The sequence below is a fragment of the Acipenser ruthenus genome, chromosome 47 (genome assembly GCF_902713425.1).
Source record: "Acipenser ruthenus chromosome 47, fAciRut3.2 maternal haplotype, whole genome shotgun sequence".
NCBI lineage: Eukaryota > Metazoa > Chordata > Actinopteri > Acipenseriformes > Acipenseridae > Acipenser > Acipenser ruthenus.
The window spans coordinates 8,686,796-8,709,703 of NC_081235.1; the positions used below are offsets into that span (position 1 = coordinate 8,686,796).

Below are 22,908 nucleotides of genomic sequence, written 5' to 3' on the forward strand. Positions count from 1 at the left end.
TAATATTATATGTATATCCAGGGCGACTTAACAGTTGTTACAAAATATCACTTTATGAAATATCACATTGCATATACAGCTAGGAAATAGACAATATTTCGCTAGAATGTGACGTCTTAGAATTGAAATGAATCGCACACGTCGTCGTGTTTGTATGGCAGCGAGTTCCGTGTGCTTTGATCGAGCAGCACAAACTGTCCTCTTTACATTCAATCTTGCGTTAAATTAAAAAGCAAAACTCAAACTCGCAACTGAATTACCAGTAGTGCTTAATACAGCCTTCCAAGACCAGCCGCCCGTTATACTGTCATTACAATGATGAGATTTCTGTCTGCTGGGAGAGCAACGGCTTTACCACCAGCAAGGACGATACCCCTATAAAAGATTATTAACGTGCGTTACCATCCCTCTCTGTGCTTTACAATGCTTCCCTATGCTTTACCAGACCTCTCTGTGCTTTACAATGCTTCTCTATGCTTTACCAGACCTCTCTGTGCTTTACAATGCTTCCCTATGCTTTACCAGACCTCTCTGTGCTTTACAATGCTCCCCTATGCTTTACCAGACCTCTCTGTGCTTTACAATGCTTCCCTATGCTTTACCAGACCTCTATGTGCTTTACAATGCTTCCCTATGCTTTACCAGACCTCTATGTGCTTTACAATGCTTCCCTATGCTTTACCAGACCTCTATGTGCTTTACAATGCTTCCCTATGCTTTACCAGACCTCTCTGTGCTTTACAATGCTTCTCTATGCTTTACCACACCTCTCTGTGTTTTACAATGCTTCCCTATGCTTTACCACACCTCTCTGTGCTTTACAATGCTTCCCTATGCTTTACCAGACCTCTCTGTGCTTTACAATGCTTCTCTATGCTGTTCCATGCTTTCACTGTGCTTTATTTCACTTTGCAATGCTTTTGCTATGGGATACTTTTATAAGGGTTAGTTTACCCTGGTTTCTGTTTTAATATGTAGATGTTGGTTCCAGTAATGTTTAGTTTGATTGTGCATGGCGCCACCTGGTGGTACTGTAAACACACAATTGGAAGATTATGGTTGCTGTGGCAGCGTTTGCACTAACATGTTCCCAAACTTTGTCTCGCCTAGGGTGTGCCACAGCAGTTTACTGACAACAGGGGGAGCCACAGCGACTGGAAAGGAGTTTCAAAGGCTGCTGGGAACCCATCTGTGAATTACATGACTTTCCGTCATTCCTGGGAATATGGAAACTCATGGCAATGCAATGATTTGAGACAGGCATGCCAACAGCACTGCATACAGGGTAAGGTATGCACGTTGTTTAATTGTATTGCTATACGTGGTGCAGTACATTGATCAGTGTGCCACAGTATACATTTCACTGATGAAGGCATTAGCCCAAATGTGTGTCCGCTCCAGTTTCTAAAGGTGAAGTATACAGCAAATATTCCTACAAATAAAATATTAAAGTAATTAAAGAAAGCAAGCAAGCATAGCTGGACTTGTTCTCTCACAACGCACCCCATGATCTGAACACTTGCAGGAACAAGCCCTCTCGGCTCGGAGCCATCCCATTAACTGGGCTGACCGCGTCTGGGAGGCAGCCCAGCCAACCTGCCCTGTTTATCTGTCTCCCTGTACTCTTTAAAAAAAGAAGTCGTCTACTTGCCAAGTTCATCTGCAAGCTCTCTCTTCCAGTACTCGTTGATTCAAAGGGGAAAGGACTGCAGATGACATACAAGCTAATGAGAGCAGACCTGTCTTGTGAAGCCTTGTTTTCTTCTGCTTTATACCTGACAAGCGTATCTTTATCAAGTCTCTAAATTGTTATTACCCCCCCCCCCCCCAACCCCCCCCCCCCCCCCCCCGTTCTGTATGTTGTATACTGCCTACAGATTGTTCCAGCACTGTATTTCAACACTTGATGAAAAAGGAGCTACGTTTTAGGGTATGTATACCAACCGGACTGTCATCAAGGTCCTGATACAGTGTAGCGCACAGCAGCAGTACTGGCAGAGCGCAGTGAACAGGATCCCAGGGGACCTGATGCAGTGGCTTGCTGCAGTACTGCCAGACTCTCCTGCCTGCTTGTTGCTTTGATTTTGCCAGAGCGCTCCTGGGGGATTAGAGACAGAGCTGGGCAAACCGTTTAACTCTGGGAGAGAGAGGAGAGGGAGAGAGAGAGAGAGAGTGAGAGGGAGGGAGAGAGAGAGTGACGGGGAGGCAGAGGGAGAGAGAGAGGGAGAGGGAGAGAGTGACAGAGGGAGAGAGTGACAGAGAGGGAGAGAGTGACAGAGAGGGAGAGGGAGAGGGGGAGTGAGAGAGAGCAGTAGTTGAGTACACTGGCTCCAGTTCCCCTGCCATCACTGTTGCAGTATCCCAGATGATGTCAGCTGTCACCGCTCACACACACACACACGCACACACACACACGCACACACACACACACACACACACACGCAGCTCTGTGATCCTACGGGTATTCATTTGCCCACAGCTTTCGGGAGCAGATTGTCCCTCAAAGGAAGGGTCACATTAGTCTCACATTAGCCTCATATTAGCTTCTCCATCTCAGTGGCTGAGGGGCTCCTGTTGATCTTTTTCTGGGGTGGAGGGGGGCAGACGGCCCCCCCACAGCGTCCTTCAGCAGCCCAGCACTGGAGAACACCAGTAAGATTTCAATGACACTCAGAACGGAGCTCAGCTGTTGGCAGTGGCTACTTTGAGAAGCCCTTTGATGTTGTTGTGGACACAAGCCTCGCGCTGCAGCCAGCTTCCAGGGCGATTGGCAGCCAGAGTCTGGCCAGCAGCAGCTTGAATGGACCGGACACTGAAGTGAGGTCCTTAAAGTGGCATTCAACTGGAGTTTTAGTGCTCTGTGCAGGTTTGTTTTAAGCAGATATCGATTGCTGTGGATTCACAGCAACCCCACCCGTGCCAGGAGAGCTGCCTGGTTGCTCTGTGATCTTGAACTCTGTTGTCCTGTTGTGAGAGTCTTCATGCACCGCGCAGTCATTGCACGACACCACGGTGTGTCTTATAATGTGGTATTTGAGAGATCTACATGAAAGGTAAACGTGGCCTGTTTTATGCAGTGGATTTCACCTCACCTCGTGTGGTTCAGTGCCTAATTATTGCATGCAGCTGGTGCTGTGTCTGATAATCCATCGATGAGCAGTTTACGGTACAGACCCTCCCCATGCACAGCTAGCCCTGGTACTGTGCTCTTAATGGTTATTGATTCACGGCATGCATGTTGAAATTGTTCCACTGGCAAGGATTCCGATTGAATTGAATTGGGCACTCTACAGTGACACAAACAGACCTGGTACAATTACTACTGTAGAAATCCCACGGAACAGAACAGAGCAGCAACGCAACAATCCAAACTGAACCCTTTTTGACTCTGTAGTGCTTCAGTTTTTTTGTTGCTCTATTTCAATACAGTAGAATAGTTTGTTTTATAATCCCAGGGAACCCAAGCCGCAGCTCCGCAAACACCCCCAATCCCAAATCGACCGCCACCTTTCCTGAAAATCAATGTCTATCCATAATAAAAGCCAGCATTCCAGGTCTGTGCTGTGCGTGGAGAGTGGAGACTGGATCACCGCGGAGCCACCTTAAGGGATGTTCCATAGACAGCAAGGTTTGTGTTCATGCCAACAGGCACAATTTATTACAGTCTAGGACGGCTGCTCAGAAGCCTGCTGGATCTCCTAGTGACCTGCTGTTCATTGCCTGCTTTGCTTTCGGATTCAACAAAAACATTCCTCCTCCTCCTCCTCCTTTCTTGTAAGATAAAACAAAACGCACACAGAACGGATCGGGAACCGGGTCTGGACCTCACCAGAACTTGAGGGAATCTCACCATGGTGGTTTTAGGGACGTAGGGCAGACCCTTAAGACCCTTAAAAAAGTGCTTCTCCTGCCTGCCGGCCTGCCTGCCGGTTCCACTGGACGGATTGCATTTCTCTTTTTTTTTTTGATCCTCGGTGGTGTTTGGTCGGGAGGGAGGAGGGTGGGCAGGGGGGAGTGCTGCACTGCCCAGCTCTGCTCTGAAGACAGAGATCATTAAGACGTCGCTCGCTGCTCCCTTTCAAAGGATGTATCCTCAGGGACGGCACCCGGTGAGTACCGCGCAGTTTATCTAGATTAGAGAGCAACGCAGCCAGGGAGTGCAGGCCTCCCGCTGGGGAGCAGGGCTGAGAACAGAGCACAGAGCCCGGGCTACACTGCTTCTTCACACGGGGGGCACTGCAGCCTGGCAGATGGGGGGCATGCAGGGCTCTTCATGGGGTTGTGAGCAGAGGTAGTGGTGACATGATGTGTGTGACGAGCAGGACACACTCCTGCTCTTAGCAGTCTGGTTAAACCATGTTCTATTCTTTACTGATGTTCAGCTAGCTGTCCAGTTTAAACTTAACTTACTGTGTTTGTCTGTCTTTATTGCCTTAGTTATATATAATTAGTACAAGAAATTCAAACACAGCGCACAGCTCTCTATCCCCGGAGAATCAGGATCCAATGGGATACTCATCAATCACTAGAAATACACGACGAAGGAGAAAAGTCATTGATAAACTGAAGACTCGCTGTTTTAATAATTAGGTTCAACGGAAGCTGAAACGCTCTACTCTAAACTACTGTAGTGAGTTTTCAGTTTATCAGGGGCATACTTCTCAGTGTATTAGTCTGCTGGACGGTCATCATTTACTTTGTGTTAGTGGAAAATAACTGTAGGGGAATTCATTCAGCCTTTTTTGTTCTCCGCTGAATTCAGCATTGAATCAATGGTTCTCCACATCTGTTTCATACTGCATGGGTTTGTATTTTCTGTTAAAAACTTCTTTTCAGCTGGAACTCAGTTGAATTCTTGATGCAGCAGTAAAATTCTGTGTTGCAGTAAGCTGTACAAACAAATATACAAATATCATGTTTCTTATAGATAGATAGATAGATAGATAGATAGATAGATAGATAGATAGATAGATAGATAGATAGATAGATAGATAGATAATAAGACTCTCATAGCATAGCAGTTTGATCCGTTCCTGGTTTCACTGTGAGTTTAATAAGACACGCCTGAGCTTGTTACCAAGACACACCGCAGCTATTCAAGCTCGTGGTAAAACCTGGAATGGGTGAAACTGCTGTCCTATAGGAGTCTTATTGCAAGGGTCTCTAGGGTAGGATTTATGCTGGCTACAAATGAAATATTTAACAGACACGCTGATTCACCTTTAACGGAACTGCAGCTGCAGAAATGAAGTGGTCTATTGCTGCGGACTCCTGGTGCGGGCACCATGTACTGTGCGCTGTAGTGGAGTGACGTGCATGTCCCGAAGTAAAGGGTATGCAGCTGAGTGGTGTAGCATTGTGTCAGGGAGGCCATCTGAGGCTGCAAACAGATCTGGTGACGAGATACAAGAAGACAGGAAGATGTGCAATCCTTTCCTCTAAGTGTACACTCCCTGACTCTGCTTCACTAAGTGCTGGGGCTCGGGGCTCTGTTGCTGTTGCGTCCAGCCTCTGTGTTTCTGATCTCAGCACCACTGCTGCTTGTGATCTGATATGATAGGGCTGATGCAAGAGGGTGCTGGCTGTGACCTCGATGTTGTGTGAAGGGGGGGGGGGGCTCCATGAGGAGCGCTTCAAGGACACGTGTGTGTGTGCGTGCTGGTGTGTGGAGTGTGTGTGTGTGCGTGCTGGTGTGTGGAGTGTGTGTGTGTGCGTGTGTGTGCGCGTGCGTATCTGGAGAGTGTCTGTGTTTATCCACAGCGATCAGCACAGAGAAATCTGTCGCTTGAGGGCTTGAAGAGCGATCCTGCCTAACCCAGCGCTGGCCAGATAATCCCGCCCTATCCCTGTCTTAATGTAACGAGAGGAACATGAGCGGGGGGGGGGGGGGGGGGGGGGGGGGTATTTGCACACAGTTAACTGTCTGTTCTTAAAAATCCTTGTGGAGGGGAAGCCTAGCGTGGTTGAATACTGTCACAGTCGAGTGGAAAACAGAGGAGCTGGCAGGTTACTGAAGCTGGAGCTCGAAGAGGAAGGGGGATTAATCTGCCTGGGTGCCCCAGCCGTGTTATCCAGGGGCCTGGGGCTGTGCCTCTGAACTCCCTGGGATTGTTTTAACTGGAGCTCAAACCAATCCTCATTGTGAGTGTGCAGAGAGGCTCGCGGTGTGTGTGTGTGTGTGTGTGTGTGTGTGTGTGTGTGTGTGTGTGTGTGTGTGTGTGTGTGTGTGTGTGTGTGTGTGTGTGTGTGTGTGTGTGTGTGTGTGTGTGTGTGTGTGTGTGTGTGTGTGTGTGTGTGTGTGTGTGTGTGTGTGTGTGTGCGTGCATCGAGGCAGGCAGGCCGGCAGTAAGTTACTCTGCTTCAGTCAGGTTACATACAAACAGCCTTTGCATGCAGCCCCTCTGCGGCTCAAGCAAAAAACCTGGACTGGTTACAGCGAACGAGGGACCGGAGCGGAGAATAACTGGCACAGCGGTTACAGCTGCGGACTGGGTTCTTGGAGGCTGTGGGTTCAAGTCCCAGGTCAGCAATTGATTTCAAGTAATGCAATGTGACTTACAATATTCCTCAGGGAACTGGATGTATGTATTTAAATAGTGCTAGAAGGCATATTATTATTATTATTTATTTCTTAGCAGACGTCCTTATCCAGGGCGACTTACATAATTTGGCATAGATACCCACATGCCAAATTATGAAGCTGTGTGCTTCTCTACATAAATAAGACATATCTGTTTGGACTGAAAGAGCAGCAGGTTCTAAGCAATTCCCAAATACAATCTTTATAACCAGAGACAGGAAAATTATCACATTCCATCTTCGTACTATAATGGAAACAATTCCACGTCTTCGGGGAGTTGCTCTGCAAAAGAGAATTCTCCCAAACGTGTTCGAACCCGTGGAACAGCCAGATGAACCGAATCCTGAGAGTGTGAACCCGAGCCAGTGCTGGTCCTTTCTATCAGAGCGCTCCAATAAGAGGGAACTGTTCTGCTGTGCCAGACCGTTCGTGGAGCATGCTGTGTCGGAGTAGCAGAAAGGGTCTGGTTACACATTTAAATATACTGGTAAATATATCCAGTCAGACACACTGCCTGCAGTCCCCGTGGAAGTTTCTGCCCCTTGTTCTCGGCTCTCAGCCTGTGATATCGTAGCGCATTCTCGCTGTGCATTCTCTGCTGCGGTGCAGTGACGCCCCCTGCTGTCTGTGTTGTGTTGTGCAGGTTCCCCTGCAGCCAGGCCAGCCCTTCAAGTTCACAGTGCTGGAGACTCTAGACAGGATCAAGGAGGAGTTCCAGTTCCTGCAAGCACAGTACCACAGGTGAGCCACACCCCTGGGGGCAGGCCAGGCACAGGGACACGCCCACATCCCTGCTCGCTCTCAGCAGCTGGTTCATCTCAAACCTTTGTCAAGCAACACAAGTTATACCAGGCCTTTACAACAGTCTTCCATGGTTTGTTTTTTTTAATATGCTTTACCATACCTCTCAATGCTACCTAGGCTTTATTAAACTTTGCTGTGCTTTTACTGTGGGAATTTTCATGAGGGTCAACATATTTTCTTTTCCTTCCCAGTCTGAAGCTTGAGTGTGAGAAACTGGCCAGTGAGAAGACGGAGATGCAGAGGCATTATATCATGGTATGTGTCTGTGTGTGTGTGTATCAGTGTGTCTGTGTATCTGTATCTGTGTGTGTGTGTATCAGTGTGTGTCAGTGTATAAACATGCTGTCAAACGCAGACCTTTAGTTGTTTTATGAGCTCTGTGTCCTTTAAGAGAGCCCCAGAGCTATTATAGGGATGCTCCATTGAAAGAACTTCAAGAGGCAAAGTGATAGCAACTTCCTTTTAAATCTAGGATGCTGCATCTGTGTGCTGCTCACAGACCCATCACTGATTCAGAGCAATAAGCAGCCCAAGTTTCCCCACAACAAACGACCCTCGAATGCGCTCTGCTGTGTCGTTGGGGTGTGTATGCATGTTGCATGCATTGAGAAGTACATTGTTTTTGTATTAATCACACACACACACACACACAGTCCGCGGGAGAGGACAGGCACAGAGATAAGAGGACAGGCGGATTGATAAGAGGATCTGAAATAGCGTTTTAAAGCGCCGGTGAACCTCAGTTCAGCTGGATATCATCACAGTGAAATATGATGAGGGTTTGAACCGATGCAGATAAAATGAACCCTGTCGTTGGGAATTGAATTAAAGTGACGTCTCCTGGCAGTCTTGTGTGGTCCCTAAGTGCTGCTGAAGTGCTGTTTCCACTGCGCTCCCTCCAAGCACCGCGTTCACCTCAGTGCACACACAGAAGCCAGCTGAAAAAATACATGCACTTGTTGGGTTGTGGTGGGTTTTTTTTTTTTTGCTATTCAGGATATTTGCTAGAAAACGTCCAAACGTGAAGTTATTACAGAGAGAGAGAAATGAAAGATGTATTCGGTCTGAATGCATGTACTGTATTCAGGAAGATTACAAGATTTTTGACATGAGGAGGTTTTGAAGCTCGCTGGCACGGCACTAAATTAAATATAAAATCCCTAAGTGGTGATACAGGATTCGCTCATTCCCATTATCCGTGAACAGTGCTGCAAGACATTGTCACCCTTCTTTGTTTTTTTTAACAGCGATCCTGAAAATGTGTCAGTCTGTCTGGCTATCTGTAACTGTATATCTATCCATACTGTGTATTACTCTGGAGTGATCTGCCTGTCTCTGTAAAGGAAGAGCCACTGCTTTCAAAACAAGATTACAAACACACTTTTATAATGGAGCGTTTCGATGCTAAAATGATGCTCCTTTTATTCCCTGCCTTGTTTTACTGTTCTGTGGGTTTCTTTAGTTTTTATTGCTTTTCTTGCATTCTTTTATTAATATTTGTTTTATTCATGTGAAGCGCTTTGCAGCAATTTGCATTGTGAAAGGCGCCATATTAAAAATAGATTATTATTATTTATTATTATATCTACTGTGTTTCGGTATCTCTGTCTCTCTCTGTCTATTTGTGTAACCTGATCTTTCTACAGTCTCTATCTGTCTATCTGTTTATCTGTTTTGTTAAATTAAAGCTGTTTGTTTGTTTGTTTCAGAAGTCAATCACACTCCACAACAGTTTCTCCTGCATTGAATTCTATTTTTTTTCTGCTTTCTTTATTTTTCAGTACTATGAGATGTCTTACGGGTTGAACATCGAAATGCACAAACAGGTAAGGTGCATTGCAAACACATAAGCATACAGTATCAGGGCCTTTTTTTATAAGGCTGTAAATCTGTACAGAATTTCTTAAAAAAAAAAAACAAAAAAAAAAAACACTTCATTTTTAAATACATTATTAAGATTGGCCACCTTCAAGTGAAAGACAGACAGACAGACAGACAGACAGACAGACACGCAGACAGACAGACAGACCAGCCAGTGCTCCGCCCTGCAGGATATAAAACCTCACCTGAATTTGGCAGAGCGTTGTTTTTTCTCTGCAGCCTGGCCCTGCAGTTTACCTCAAAGCCTTGATTTTTTGCAGCAGAGGATGCAGTGTGTAATAGGATTTATTCCATCTCTCTTTGTAAGCCTGGCTTGACTGCAGAGTCCTTATCTTTTAAAAACGGCCGGATTAAACAGGGGTTTATGTGGGTCAGCCGAGGGGAGGGAGGGAGCGATACTGGATCCAGATGCACAGACTGGTTGCACTGGAGACCTGTACAGTCACATGGGATTGCATGCTAAGTAAGGTGTGAGAAAGTATTGTGTTGGCTCCTGAGCTGCCTGTTTAAATCTGGGATTATAAATAAACCCACATTCCCAGAAGGACAGGAGCTGTTTCTGGCTCCCGAGTCCTGCTTTTGCAGATGGACATGTTTTTCTTTTTTCTCCTCAGTGTGTGCGTGTGTGTGTGTGTCTCAGTGGCACGAATGTGTTTTAGTTTATGCCCCCCCCTCCTCTTCCTTCCGAGGGGGGGCTCCATCCATCAGTGCCTGGCGCAGGTTGCGGGCGTGTGGGCGTCGTGCCAGGGAAGGGAAGAGAAGGACTGGCAGACTGCCCGGAGCACTCTGCAATGAAAATGCTCTTCTTTTTTTTTTTACTGAATGCCGCTACGCCTGCGTACACAATCGCCGGGTGATTAGTGCGTCACCTGTTCCAAATTATATTTGCCTTTCAATGTTTGCTTAAGAAAATGATATTCCATTAGCGAGGCCTCCGTGCCCGCATTAGTGTGCTATCCAGGAGACCTGCTGCCTGTACTTGGCAAAGGCCAAAAACAAAGGCAGCCCTTCAGTGTGACACTTTAGGCACAATCTATGAGTCAATAAATCATCTATTGAGGTGTTGTGATACACGTTATTAATTAAAATACTAGTAGTAGTAACAGAACTAATAACAATAGTCCTAATAGTGGTAATACTGTCACTGCTACTACTACTAATAATAATAATCATAGAGATCTCAGTAAAAGATCAACTATAGATGTCAGTGTAAAAACCCTAACCCTACCCCTCCAGTTCTCTGCTGTTCCTTCCCAGTGCTGGTGCTGGTGTTGTCCATGCAGTGCAGTGTTGTGATGGTGCTCTCTTCCTGTCCTGCAGGCTGAGATTGTGAAGCGGCTGAGTGTGATCTGTGCTCAGATCATCCCTTTCCTGTCCCAAGAGGTAAGCTGGGCGCCGCGCTGCACGCTGGGGGTGCACCGATCCCTCGGGCGTTGATGAATCACCATGCTTTCTGTACATGATATCTCATAACAGGGGCATGCATGCTCTTGTATCACAAAACCAGAGCGAGAGTGCAGCATAGCTCATTACACAGCAGCAGCTCACCGGACGGTGCTTGAATGAACAGTACAAAAACTCTTGTGTGTTTTATAGCTGGCATGAATACCTTCTCTCCTTGTCCCGTCCTTTCATAAAAAAACAGTCATCGAATGTTTTTTATTTAACCCCTTCATGCATGAACTATTGAAAATGGCTGAAATAAAAGTAGTTTTATGGACAGATAATAAATATATTTTTCCTTGACATTTCTTTTTTCCATTGCTTTTATATGGGGGGGGGGGGGGGTGGCATCCTCAAATGAGGCTGTGATGCATTTGCGTCTCTTCCATGTGTCCCCTATAAAGCTGCCCGTGTGCCTGTCTGTTTCTCAGCACCAGCAGCAGGTGGCCCAGGCAGTGGAGAGAGCCAAGCAGGTGACCATGGCCGAGCTCAACGCCATCATCGGGGTGAGATAGCTTTCCCAGCCACGTCCCTCCCCGCCGTGCCGAGTACCCAATCAGACCGCTCCCAGCCCCGCCCCTCTGTGCCAAGTACCCAATCAGACCGCTCCCAGCCCCGCCACTCTGCGCCAAGTACCCAATCAGACAGCTCCCAGCCCCGCCCCTCTGCGCCAAGTACCCAATCAGACCCTGCAGGACCACGGTTTAAAAAAAAAAAAATGGTTACTTCTTTCCCACGCTTTCTTTTCACTTTGATTCAGGAGAAACCGTTTCTTATTTCGTGTCATAAAAACTACAGGTTCACTTCCTGTGTTACATGCAAATACGACCCCCCAATAGGAAACTACATGGGGGTCAGTGCGTGTGCGCACAGGAAGTGAAATTGTAGCAGGGGGGGTCAAACGGCTTCACTGGAGTCGGAATGAAAATAAAGTCTTGAAAATGAAGAAAATCTCGGCAGCAAAAAAATGAAGGAATTCTGAGAATTTGTTCCGCTGAGAAGAGGTATGAAAATGTTTTTTAAAAACCTTGGTCTTTATCCCCGTTTCAGTTTATCACTTTCCGTTTGCAATGCCCGTCCTAAACGAACGTGTAGATTATGCATGATCACTAGCAGGGCTTTGTTACCCATCCTATTCCGAGTGATTTCTCCCCTCCTCCCTCCTCCCCTCCTCCCCTCCTCCCTCATCACCTGTCGTTGTCATACAGCAGCAGCAGCTCCAGCATCTGTCCCATCATGCCCCTGGGATCCCGTTGACCCCTCACCCCTCCGGTCTGGCTGCACTGGGGGGCGGCTCGGGGCTGCTGGCGCTGTCGGGGGTGCTGGGCATGCAAGCTCACCTCGCTGCCAAGGAGGAGCGCGGACAGGGGGAGAGTGAGCACCACCGGGGTGAGTGGAGACCCAGAGAGAGAGAGAACAAGAGACGCACACAGAGTGAGAGAGTCAGAGAGACCCAGAGAGAGAGAGAGACAGAGAACAAGAGACGCACACAGAGAGACCGACACACACAGAGTGAGAGAGTCAGAGAGACACAGAGAGAGAGAGACAGAGAACAAGAGACGCACACAGAGTGAGAGAGTCAGAGAGACACAGAGAGAGAGAGAGAGACAGAGAACAAGAGACGCACACAGAGTGAGAGAGACAGAGAGACACAGAGAGAGAGAGAGACAGAGAACAAGAGACGCACACAGAGAGACCGACACACACAGAGTGAGAGAGTCAGAGAGACACAGAGACACAGAGAATAAGAGACACACAGAGAGACCGACACACACACACACACAGAGTGAGAGAGTCCGAGAGACAGAGAACAAGAGACGCACACAGAGAGACCGACACACACAGAGTGAGAGAGTCAGAGAGACACAGAGAGAGAGACACACTTTTATCAGTTTGGTGAGACTTATTTTGGTACATTTACAGAAAAGAATATGTTGAATCTCACAAAGCTAGTAACTTATTAGAGACGGCATCCTGTGTTTTGGATCCCTTTAAGTAAGGAAATGACGGCAGCAACTTGATTTTGCAGCAAAGTATATAAGGCACACATCTACTGTATGTAAACAAAGTGTAGCGATAACGCTGTGTGAATTTTGTGCAGTTCTGTTAAACGCAACAGCTAGTGAACCTCTCTTGCTCGTAAACGTTTCCTGTTTTTGTGCACACTGAGGCCTGATTGATAACCCCTCATCTCTGTCTCCTCTGTTCTGCCTCTGCAATCCGGGCCGGTGCGGTCCGCTCCTGTCCTGCTGCAGAACGGGCCCCTAGCCGGGTGAGTCACCATTACTCCACTTCTAAGAGTCCCACAAGAGCAGCTCAGCAAAGTGTAATAAAGGGAAAGCATGGTGAAGCACAGGTAAGCGTTGTACAGAATAGGGCGGCACGGTAAAGCATGTTAATGAACATGGCAAAGCCAGTGTGGCAGGTCTCTCCCACGCTGCCTTCTGTTTCCAGGGAGTCCAGAGGCTCTGCTGCCATGTGGTTTGTGTTCTGAAGTCATTCCAGAAAGCCCTTTGTGAAGTAGCCTGCAGGTCAAATACCAGGCCTGTTAGTCACTCAGAGAGAGGGCTGTGCTGAGGATCAGCTCGGAGCCAAGGAGAGGGGCACAGGGAGGGAGAGACACAAAACATTACCTTCACAAGGGAATCAACCAAACAACTAAGATTGAGATATTTCAAAGTCGGTGTAAGCGCCTCCTTAAGTGTCTTGTTTTTGTAACGTGATCTATCCTTTCAAAAACGAGATTTAATTAAAGAACGGCGGAACGCTTTGAAAGTAAGGCCCCTGCTGTTTTTTTTACTGTTCAGAGAGAGAGAGAGAGAGAGAGAGAGAGAGACAGACAGAGACAGAGACAGGCATGCCTGCCCACCCACCTCCTCAGTAACGCATCCTGGAGGAGTGCAGTGAAGCGTGTCGTGTGGCTTCATGTTTCTCACTGAGACCCAGGTGTGATGCCGGAGTTCAGAAGGCATCCTGCGGGCTGAGTGCTAACTGAAACCCGAGACACGGGCTCGTAACGGGTTTCCAGACCGATGCGTGGTTAACGATGGTGTGTGAGACACGGCAAGCCTCGGTACACACCGAGCGTCACACCATCAGTGCGCTGCAGACCACTTCACATCCCAGACTGTTTGCATTACATTACATCTGGAACTACAGCAGTGAAGGACTAATAGTAAAGACTGGATGTTGTGCATTTCACAGGGTATTGCACACTACACAGGACATTGTGCATGACACAGGACATTACACAGGTGTGATGCGCTGCCTTGACGGATTGGGTCTCCTGTCGGTGAGGTGAGACGAGGTGAAAAGCTCTCAAACCACGAATGCACGTTTTGTTTTGTTTTTTCCCCCTTCGCAGAGCAAGTCGGTGTCATCGACGGACAGCCAGCGAGCGGAGGAGAAGCAGGGCCCCTCAGGGGGGGAGTACGGGGGCGAGGGGAGCAGAGAGGGGAAGAGGAGGCGCTGCGAGGACAAGGACCCCCAGCACTACGTACGTACCCACTGGGGGCTGCACTGCCTCCAAACCAGCTGGAGCTAGCTGCTCCACACAATCAAGGCGTATTCAGACAGGAGTGTGTTCAGGGTTATACATCCTGTATTGAAACAAGGACTGTCCCATTTACACAGGGTCAGCAATCAGCACCCATTACAGGGGTTCCACTTGGTGATCACCACGCACACACTAATGCAGGCCTGCCATTGACGCTCTCAGTGGCAAACTATTCCAAGAGGAGTCTCTCCAAGCTGCTCAGTTCAAGCGTGTTTAGATCGTGTTCCTTGAGTCTTGCACTTGATGAAAGCTGCTTGAAAACACACCCGTCCTGCACAGAAATAGTTTCCTAAGGTTGCCGTCATTCCCACGACTGTGGAGTAAATCCGGAGTTCCCCTGCGGAGCTGGTTTGAAGTGTCTTCCAGGATGTTTGTGAAATTCCTGGCAAGCTGTGATGAAATGAAATGGGAAAACTGTCAAACCAGGAGAAACAAGAGGCAGGTCTGAGTGGACAGGGCTCCATATCGAGTTTAGAGACCCAGCGATCGCAGGCTGTCCTGAGGGGACCACAGAGAGAGTACAGGGGGAGGAAAGGGGTGCAGCGAGACAAAACATCGCAGGCTGTCCTGAGGGGACCACAGAGAGAGTACAGGGGGAGGAAAGGGGTGCAGCGAGACAAAACATCGCAGGCTGTCCTGAGGGGACCACAGAGAGAGTACAGGTGGAGGAGAGGGGTGCAGCGAGACAAAACATCGCAGGCTGTCCTGAGGGGACCACAGAGAGAGTACAGGGGGAGGAGAGGGGTGCAGCGAGACAAAACATCGCAGGCTGTCCTGAGGGGACCACAGAGAGAGTACAGGGGGAGGAGAGGGGTGCAGCGAGACAAAACATCGCAGGCTGTCCTGAGGGGACCACAGAGAGAGTACAGGGGGAGGAGAGGGGTGCAGCGAGTCAAAACATTGCAGGCCTCGCTGTGGGAATCACATTAGCATTGCACGCACTTCCATGCATGGCGCTTCACACACAGGCTGCAGTGCACAGTATGAGTGTCATATGTCTGAAAGCTGTACAAGTTCCCCATAGTGAAAGCGTAGCAAAGTGTAATAAGGCATAGTGAAAGCGTGGTAAAGCATATTGAGAAACATGGCATGGGTAACCATGGGGAAAGCAAGGGGAAAGATGCAATTTTACTGTGGCAAACTTTGACACCAACGCACAGTCACACTCCTCACTGACTCAATCCACGGTACAATACCTGGGCCCTTAAACAGGAGAGGCTTGTGTCCCTCTGGAGAAATCGCACTGCTGAAATTAGCTTAATGAACAGATGTCGCTTACAGCACAGGGCCTGTATCAGATCCGTGCCTCCATTGCAAATCACGTTACTGCCATGGCAACCAGTCAGATTCCTGTTCCAGTGAATCCTCAGTCCCAGGCAGTCCAGCACTAACAGAACAGACAGGGGAGGAACCTCAAAGATGAATATTTGTTTCTTTTAGTGTTTTAACCAGAGATGAACAACGCAGACGTCTGATTCGGGGGGTGGGGTGGGGTGGGGGGCTTTCTCGTAGTGTTAACTTGTTTCCTTGTTACCTAGTTTGTGACGAAGACAAGTGTTTTTTTTGTTTTTTTTTGGGGGGGGGGGGGGGGGGGGGTTGTCAGAGAAAGGAAGAAAGACAAATTGCAATTTTAAATCTTTTTTTTCCTCTGTGAAATTTGCAGGACAGCGATGCAGATAAAAGCGATGACAATTTGGTGGTGGATGTTTCCAACGAGGTTGGTTTCCTTCATGAGGTTTTTTTTTTTTTTTTTTTTTTTCTATTTTGAATTGCTCTGTAACAATCTGACGATTGGGATTTAGATCACCACCTAGTGGCGGGATGTTCCAATTGTTACTCTTAAGGCAAATGATCACTAATGCAGCCTGGTGTAGGCCAAACAGATTGACCTGTTGACTTATGAATGTGAATTCATTAGGATCGCGTCCGAAGCCACCATGATGAATGTTGAGTGCTGACCGTCTTCCTCATGTGAATAAAAAATAAAAAAAACAGTTCAGTTCGTCTGCGATTATATTTGAGTTGCCGACACCAGATTTTAAATGAAACGCTTAACGCCAAAAAAAAAAAAAGTTTATCCTCACATCGAAATAAGATGATATTTCCGGCTGAGTTTCCAGGTCACAGTTCTGTTTAATTCACGGTAAAGCCTGAACGGCTCGGGGCAGCACAATGTAACTGTAACGAGTCATTCAAATTGTTCATAACCTCTTTCATAACGCATCGAGAGACGCTTTATAAACCCTCAAACTAAAGTGTGTCTGTGCTTTGTGTTACCCTCACATCATTCCCCCTCCCTCTGTATTTAGGAGCCCTCGTCCCCCAGTGGGAGCCAACCCCACTCCCCCCACGGAAACGGCTTGGATCAAGCCCCTCATTTGAGGAAAGAGACCCCCACCAGCCCCCCCGGCTCCCCCCACAGCACCCCAGGAAAAAACAGGGAGCCCGCACAGGTGAGGAGGCAGAGGGGGGCATACAGGGAGCAAAGCACAGAATAAATAAGATGGACAGAGATGTCTGTTTATTTACATGGACTGAAGGAGGAGAAGCATTGGAAATCCTCAATCAGCCAGCCAGTCAAGCAATAAACAAATAAATCAGCCAGTGACTCCAATAGTGGACCCTCCCTCCCTCCCTCATGCGCATTCTCACCTCTCCGGTTCTGTCTCCCCCCTCTGGCAGGTCGAGAAGCCCGGGAGCCCCACCTCCAAATCCACGAGCCCCTCTCCTCTCCGGGACGCCCCGACCCCCCCTGGCCCAGGACCCAGCTCTGCCTCCTGCCTGCGCCTGGTGACCTGCAAGCCGTCGCCCGCGGACCCCCTCGGTACGACCCCCCCAAACTGCCTCATTGATCAATCAGACCAAGAACCATAGAAGAGCCTTCCATTGAGCTGCATGCCTCAATCCTATCTATTCAGTTTGAGACAAGTTCCAGTGTCGAATCGCATTGCCCCCTGCTGTAGGTGTAATAGAGGCAGGTACCCACCAGCCTGCATACAGAACCAGAACCAGAACCACAGCCTAACACCATCCCTGCTACAATTCCTTCTTATAAAGCATGACCAATTGAACTATTCCCCAACTAAGCCATCGGAAAATGAATTATGGCACCTCTATAACACAGGGATGGAAATAAGACTCCCATTGCATAGCAGTTTGATACAATCCTGGTTTTACTAGGAGTTTAATAAAGACACACCTGAGCTTGTTACCTGTACACTGGTTAATCAAGCTTGTATTAAAACCTGGAATGGGTGACACTGCTATGCAATAGGAGCCTTATTTCCAACCTTGTCATAACAGACAATATTATACAACATACCTAATACAGTGACAGGGTGAAGTTAAGGCTGGTTTCACAGACCCCGATTACAGCTCATCTTGGACTACTGTAACCTCAGGTAAAGTAGATTAGTGCTGAGCTGTGAAACCAGGCAGTACAATACCTTGTGTGTGTTTAACAGTGTGTACCCCAGTACTGGTATGCACTCTTGTCACCCCCAGGTCTGCGGAGCCCGCTGGTCTCGGGGTCCTACCCTGCACATTTCGGGGTGCTGTCTCACACAGGGCTCAACGGGGAGCTGTCCAGTCCCGGGAGCTACGGGGGTCTGCACGTCTCCCCCCAGTCCAGCAGTGTGGCCGGATACGCTCGCTCCCCCATGGTAAAGAAACCCCCCTGTTCACTGCTTCACTGAACCAAGAACACGAAGCCCCGAGACCTCATTTACAACCGCAAGCTAGCTGTGTTACTAATGCACTGGCACTGCTTTTAATTACCCAGCTCCTAGCACTGCTTGTCTCAGCCTCTCTGGTCTTGCTGAGTGATTTTAATTACTCCCTCGATACTTCACCGTTCAATAATGCACCAGTTTGGTTGATTCGCGTGTTGATGGTGAATTGTAAATTAAAGGATATTGCAAAACAAAACAGAAAAACAAACACATGGGAAAAGTGTAACTTGTATAATGGACAGTTTTCCATTTCGATGCAGGTGGCGTGTGAAAATGATATCTTGTCTCTTGTCTCCTCTCTCTCTGCTAGGTTGCCTACGAATCTCGGCCAAACCTGAGAACTCCTGGACTGCCGTCTACTCTGCACGCCGTTACCGGAGGAAAACCGTGAGTCGAATCGTATCCCTTTCCATCCCGAGCTTCCACGCAGCTCCCATGCTTCGTGACCTCTTGTGCTCTATCAACACAGCACCTGTGGTCTGTCTGTTCCTTCCTCCCTGCAGTGCCTGCTGTCTGTCCTCATATCTCTATCCAACTCCCTCCCCGCAGTGCCTACTCGTTCCACGTGAGCGCCGACGGGCAGATGCAGCCGGTGCCCTTCCCTCCGGACGCTCTGATTGGCCCGGGCATCCCGCGCCATGCCCGGCAGGTCCACACGCTGAACCACGGAGACGTGGTGTGCGCCGTGACCATCAGCAACTCCACACGCCACGTCTACACCGGGGGCAAGGGCTGCGTTAAGGTGTGGGACGTGAGCCAGCCGGGCACCAAGAGCCCCGTGGCGCAGCTCGACTGCCTGGTAAGGAGGGCGTCAGAGAGAGACAGCGAGCGAGCGAGAGAGAGAGAGAGAGGAGAGAGAGAGAGTGCAAGTGCATGTTTGTTCCTATCGTGCCATTCTGTCTCGACTGGGTTTGTTTAGTGAGAGACAAGCCACAGTGTTGACGTGATTAGCCCGAGGCTGGTTTTGTTCTGGGCACTGTTCCATGGGCACATAGTCTGACTCTCTCTCTCCAAACTTTTCTGCAGGGGAGTCACATCTGCTCCCTAATCCCTCTTCCTCTATGATTGTTTGCTTTAGTTTTTACTCTCGCCAGCAAATGTTGGCAAGTCTCATTTGGACATACCTTTGTCTATCAGCCCCCCCACGGCCTGTAATCCAAAGTCCATGACTGCCTCTCGCTGCTTAGCCCCCATGGGATCAGCACATCATCTGGGCTTCAAGTACTCAGCTCCCCCCTCTCCCCCTCTCCCCCTAAGCCAGTTTCCGCTCCACCGTCTTGATTGATACAGATTCTGACAGCCCCTTGACTGGTTCAGGTGCCATGTTGCAGGCTGCATGTTCTCCCAGCCTTGTGGAGGTGAAGTCTGGCCGTGTGCATTCAAATCCTTTTAAAATGAAAAGATCCTCATTCTTCTTTCTCTCCCCCTAGACCCGTGACACGTAACAAAATCTCATACAAGATCTGAGTATCTGTTTAGCTTAGCTGTGAATCGAAGGTGTATAAGGTGAGATTGTTGAATGTGTCCGGCATTTACGATCGCTGCATTATAGACCCCCGTTCTGTCTCCCTCCCTCTCCGCAGAACCGTGATAACTACATCCGCTCCTGCAAGCTCCTCCCCGATGGGCGGACCCTGATTGTGGGCGGGGAGGCCAGCACGCTGTCAATCTGGGACCTGGCCACGCCCACCCCCCGGATCAAGGCGGAGCTGACCTCGTCGGCGCCCGCCTGCTACGCCCTCGCCATCAGCCCCGACGCCAAAGTGTGCTTCTCCTGCTGCAGCGACGGCAACATCGTGGTGTGGGACCTGCAGAACCAGACCCTGGTCAGGTAGGAGCACGGCCCAGCCGGGGATCTCGGGGGCTGGGGACCTGGGAGAGGGGGGTCCTGGGAGTCTGTCTGCAGTGACCCTCCTCAATGCTGTCTGCTTGTCTGTCTGCAATGACCCTCCTCAATGCTCCGCCACAGGCAGTTCCAGGGCCACACAGACGGCGCCAGCTGTATCGACATCTCGAACGACGGGACCAAGCTGTGGACAGGCGGGCTGGACAACACGGTGCGCTGCTGGGACCTGAGGGAGGGCAGGCAGCTCCAGCAGCACGACTTCACCTCACAGGTACCGGGGGAGGGAGAGGGTGGGGAGGCTCGTTGTTCGGGGCTCTCTTACAGGCTCCTAAACCAGCAGGTTACAGTTTTGTAGCGTGTGATATTTTCGTCTGGTTTCACGGACCCCAGTGACCCTCGCACTGCTGCTCCGGGTCTGTGAAAGCAGGCGCTGGTGTCCTCTGTCTTGGGGCTGGGTGTGTGGCAGGGAGGCTGGCTAACCCGCAGCCCTGGTTGTCGTTGCAGATCTTCTCTCTGGGGTACTGCCCCACCGGGGAGTGGCTGGCAGTGGGCATGGAGAGCAGCAACGTGGAAGTCCTGCACGTCTCCAAACCGGACAAGTACCAGCTGCACCTGCACGAGAGCTGCGTGCTGTCTCTCAAGTTCGCGTCGTGCGGTGAGGAAGGAACCGAGTCTCCTTTGCATTCCTGTCCTAATAAATTCTCTGCTAATCCTGCACTGTCGACATTTTAAACGATCCTTTCACGAGAGGCACGCTGTTCTGTTGATTCTGTTTAGTTGTGTACTGGAGCAGGTATACATGTGTGTTTTGCACTCGCTGTCATCTCTGGTAAGTGGTTCAAAACAGCTTTGAAACAGAACCCACCTCTACTGTGCAGAAACAGCCATCACAATAGCAACTGCCTGCGCTTTCAAATAGCTTATGAGATACCCAGCTTGTGCGAGTGCAGAAGAGGGCTTTGTTTTAGCTGTTGAGTGCCATCGCTCTCCTGCATGCACCTATGTATACATAGGCATGCACATCCAGTATACCTGTATCAGTATCCGTGTCTTATTTTCAGGTAAATGGTTTGTGAGCACTGGGAAGGATAACCTCCTGAACGCCTGGAGAACGCCCTACGGAGCCAGTATATTCCAGGTAGGAAAAAAATTAATAAACGTGTAAGCAATTCATAAAACACCTCGAGTATTAGGGTTAACTAGAACACTTAAGGAGACCTTGCTCCCTTAACTTGGGTACTGCCTTACATTGTGTTCAGGTGCTTTCTGCAACAGCCACATTTAAAAAGGGGAAAACTAAGGGGAGAACTTGAGGTGTTTTACGCAGCTGGCCACTGCACTAGAGCCTTGATGAGTCTGAAGCAATGTTGGGGACCCTCGTCACTCACACTGTCCCTCCTTCCTCTTCCCCTCCGCAGTCGAAGGAGTCCTCGTCCGTGCTGAGCTGCGACGTCTCTCCGGACGACAAGTTCATCGTCACCGGCTCAGGAGACAAAAAGGCCACAGTGTATGAGGTGGTGTACTGAGGGGACCTGCAGCAGCACACACCCATACCACTAACACACACACACAGACACACAGACATGCGCAGCCTTCCCAAGTGTCTGGAGCAGTCATTCAAAACCTTGTATTGTATTACCTCTCTCCCCCCCACCCCCGCTCCAATCAGAATATTTAAAAACCACAAGAAGCCAACATTTTGTTTAGCGGGGTTAAGAGATTACCTGCACCCTTGCCTTGCTCAGGCAACCAACTCCCACAGCTGCCTGCCTGTATCACAAGTCCTGGTGCAACGTGTGTCTGAATGGGAGAGGTTGCTGCAGCTAGAACAGAATAACCCTCTTCCATGTGATTTTGGAGCTTGGGATGTGGCAGTGGTCTCATCAGTCAGGGATAGCATTTAAAACTGCCCTTTATTGTTCTGCACTTGCTTCCTCCATTCATGACATGGGAAGTGAAACTCAATTTAGTTGAAAGGCAGATGGAGACAAGCGACCACGCTGCGTAACACCGAACGCGCTCATTAATCTTCAACACTTACGTTTAGAGTACCCAAACCCAACCATGCCTTCTAAATGATTACACCCCTGTATATAACACTGTGTTCAGGAAGCCCTTTGATGATCACCACAGGTAGAAACAGGAGCTCGCTCGTGTGTGTCTGTCTCCTACTCACATTCAGTGGGAACCCTCTTGTATACAGTTCCAGCAAATCCCGCTGTTCCATTTGCCGCTGGGACCAACTCTAACGCAGTTTGAAATCAGACTCGTCCATTTCCATCAGCAGCAGATCAACATCAAATCCATTTCAAGTGGGTCTCTGCCTGCCTGCCTGTCAGCCCCAGTTAGGATTGTGGGCTGGCAGAACTCCATCGCGCCACGCTGATGGTGGAAGTTACCTAACGAGAGTCCGAGGCCAAGGATGCAAGATGTACTTTTTTTAATATCTTGAACTGCAGGAAAATAAAAAGCACGTAGGCAGAACATGAGGGCTGTGAATAGAATTACACTGGCAGGGAAATACTGGTGGGTGGTGAATGCGTTTATAGAAAGAGCAGATTATACAAGAACGTGATCCACCTGCAGCGTACAGTCCGATCTGCAACCCCTACACAAATACCCTGCAGAGGAATTCCAGTCTTGTATAATTGCTATTTATAAAACAACTGGATGGAAACATGGGAACGAGATGAGATCGAGCGTACAGGCTCCTCAGCACTACATGTTTTCCCCACAGAACTGAAGCTGACCCCTCAAACTGCCAACATAAACGTCTCCTTCCTGAGAAACAGACATCCCATCTGTGTGCTCCTGCCCTCCTTTAGATTAGGAAAATCCTACCCTTATTGCATCTTTTAATATCTGCCCACTGTTTCAGTGTCAATGCCTTCCTTCCCTGTCTGGGACTCTACTAAAAAATGTAAAACGCCAAGGAAATTTATTTTCAAAATGCACTTACTTTTTGTGTTAACACATTTAAAACGAAATGTAAAAGGGAAAAAAAAAAAATTAATAAAACGATGTATATGTGTGGATCTTTTGAAGAGCCTGGTGGTGTTTTTCTTGA

General features: G+C 48.8%; 1 protein-coding gene across 15 annotated transcripts; it reads left to right on the forward strand.

Moving 5' to 3' along the window:
- Positions 1–1,149: 1,149 nt before the first annotated feature.
- On the forward strand, positions 1,150–22,901 carry LOC117401467 (transducin-like enhancer protein 1). Of its 15 annotated transcripts, none has more exons than XM_059013970.1 (20): positions 1,150–1,285; positions 7,224–7,321; positions 7,576–7,639; positions 9,166–9,210; positions 10,586–10,648; positions 11,113–11,214; positions 11,917–12,096; positions 12,918–13,064; positions 14,073–14,204; positions 15,928–15,981; positions 16,574–16,717; positions 16,947–17,088; positions 17,769–17,926; positions 18,306–18,382; positions 18,545–18,794; positions 19,579–19,826; positions 19,965–20,112; positions 20,346–20,496; positions 20,903–20,979; positions 21,260–22,900. In XM_059013970.1, the coding sequence occupies exons 3-20, from the start codon at positions 7,619–7,621 to the stop codon at positions 21,365–21,367; spliced, it is 2,247 nt and encodes a 748-aa protein (XP_058869953.1). In that variant the 5' UTR covers positions 1,150–1,285; positions 7,224–7,321; positions 7,576–7,618; the 3' UTR covers positions 21,368–22,900. The 15 variants fall into 15 exon arrangements, with proteins under 15 accessions (XP_058869953.1, XP_058869947.1, XP_058869946.1 ...); XM_059013964.1 differs by lacking the exon at positions 1,150–1,285 and adding an exon at positions 1,883–1,930; XM_059013963.1 differs by lacking the exon at positions 1,150–1,285 and adding an exon at positions 3,609–4,109.
- Positions 22,902–22,908: the final 7 nt, after the last annotated feature.

Coding starts and splice junctions, on each gene's coding strand:
- LOC117401467 (XM_059013957.1), top strand. CDS start 6,391: ATGCAGCCCCTCTGCGGCTCAAGCAAAAAACCTGGACTGGTTACAGCG. Junction 13,065..14,072: donor GAAAGCATGGTGAAGCACAG/GTAAGCGTTGTA, acceptor CCCCCTTCGCAG/AGCAAGTCGGTGTCATCGAC. Junction 18,795..19,578: donor TGGCGCAGCTCGACTGCCTG/GTAAGGAGGGCG, acceptor CCCTCTCCGCAG/AACCGTGATAACTACATCCG.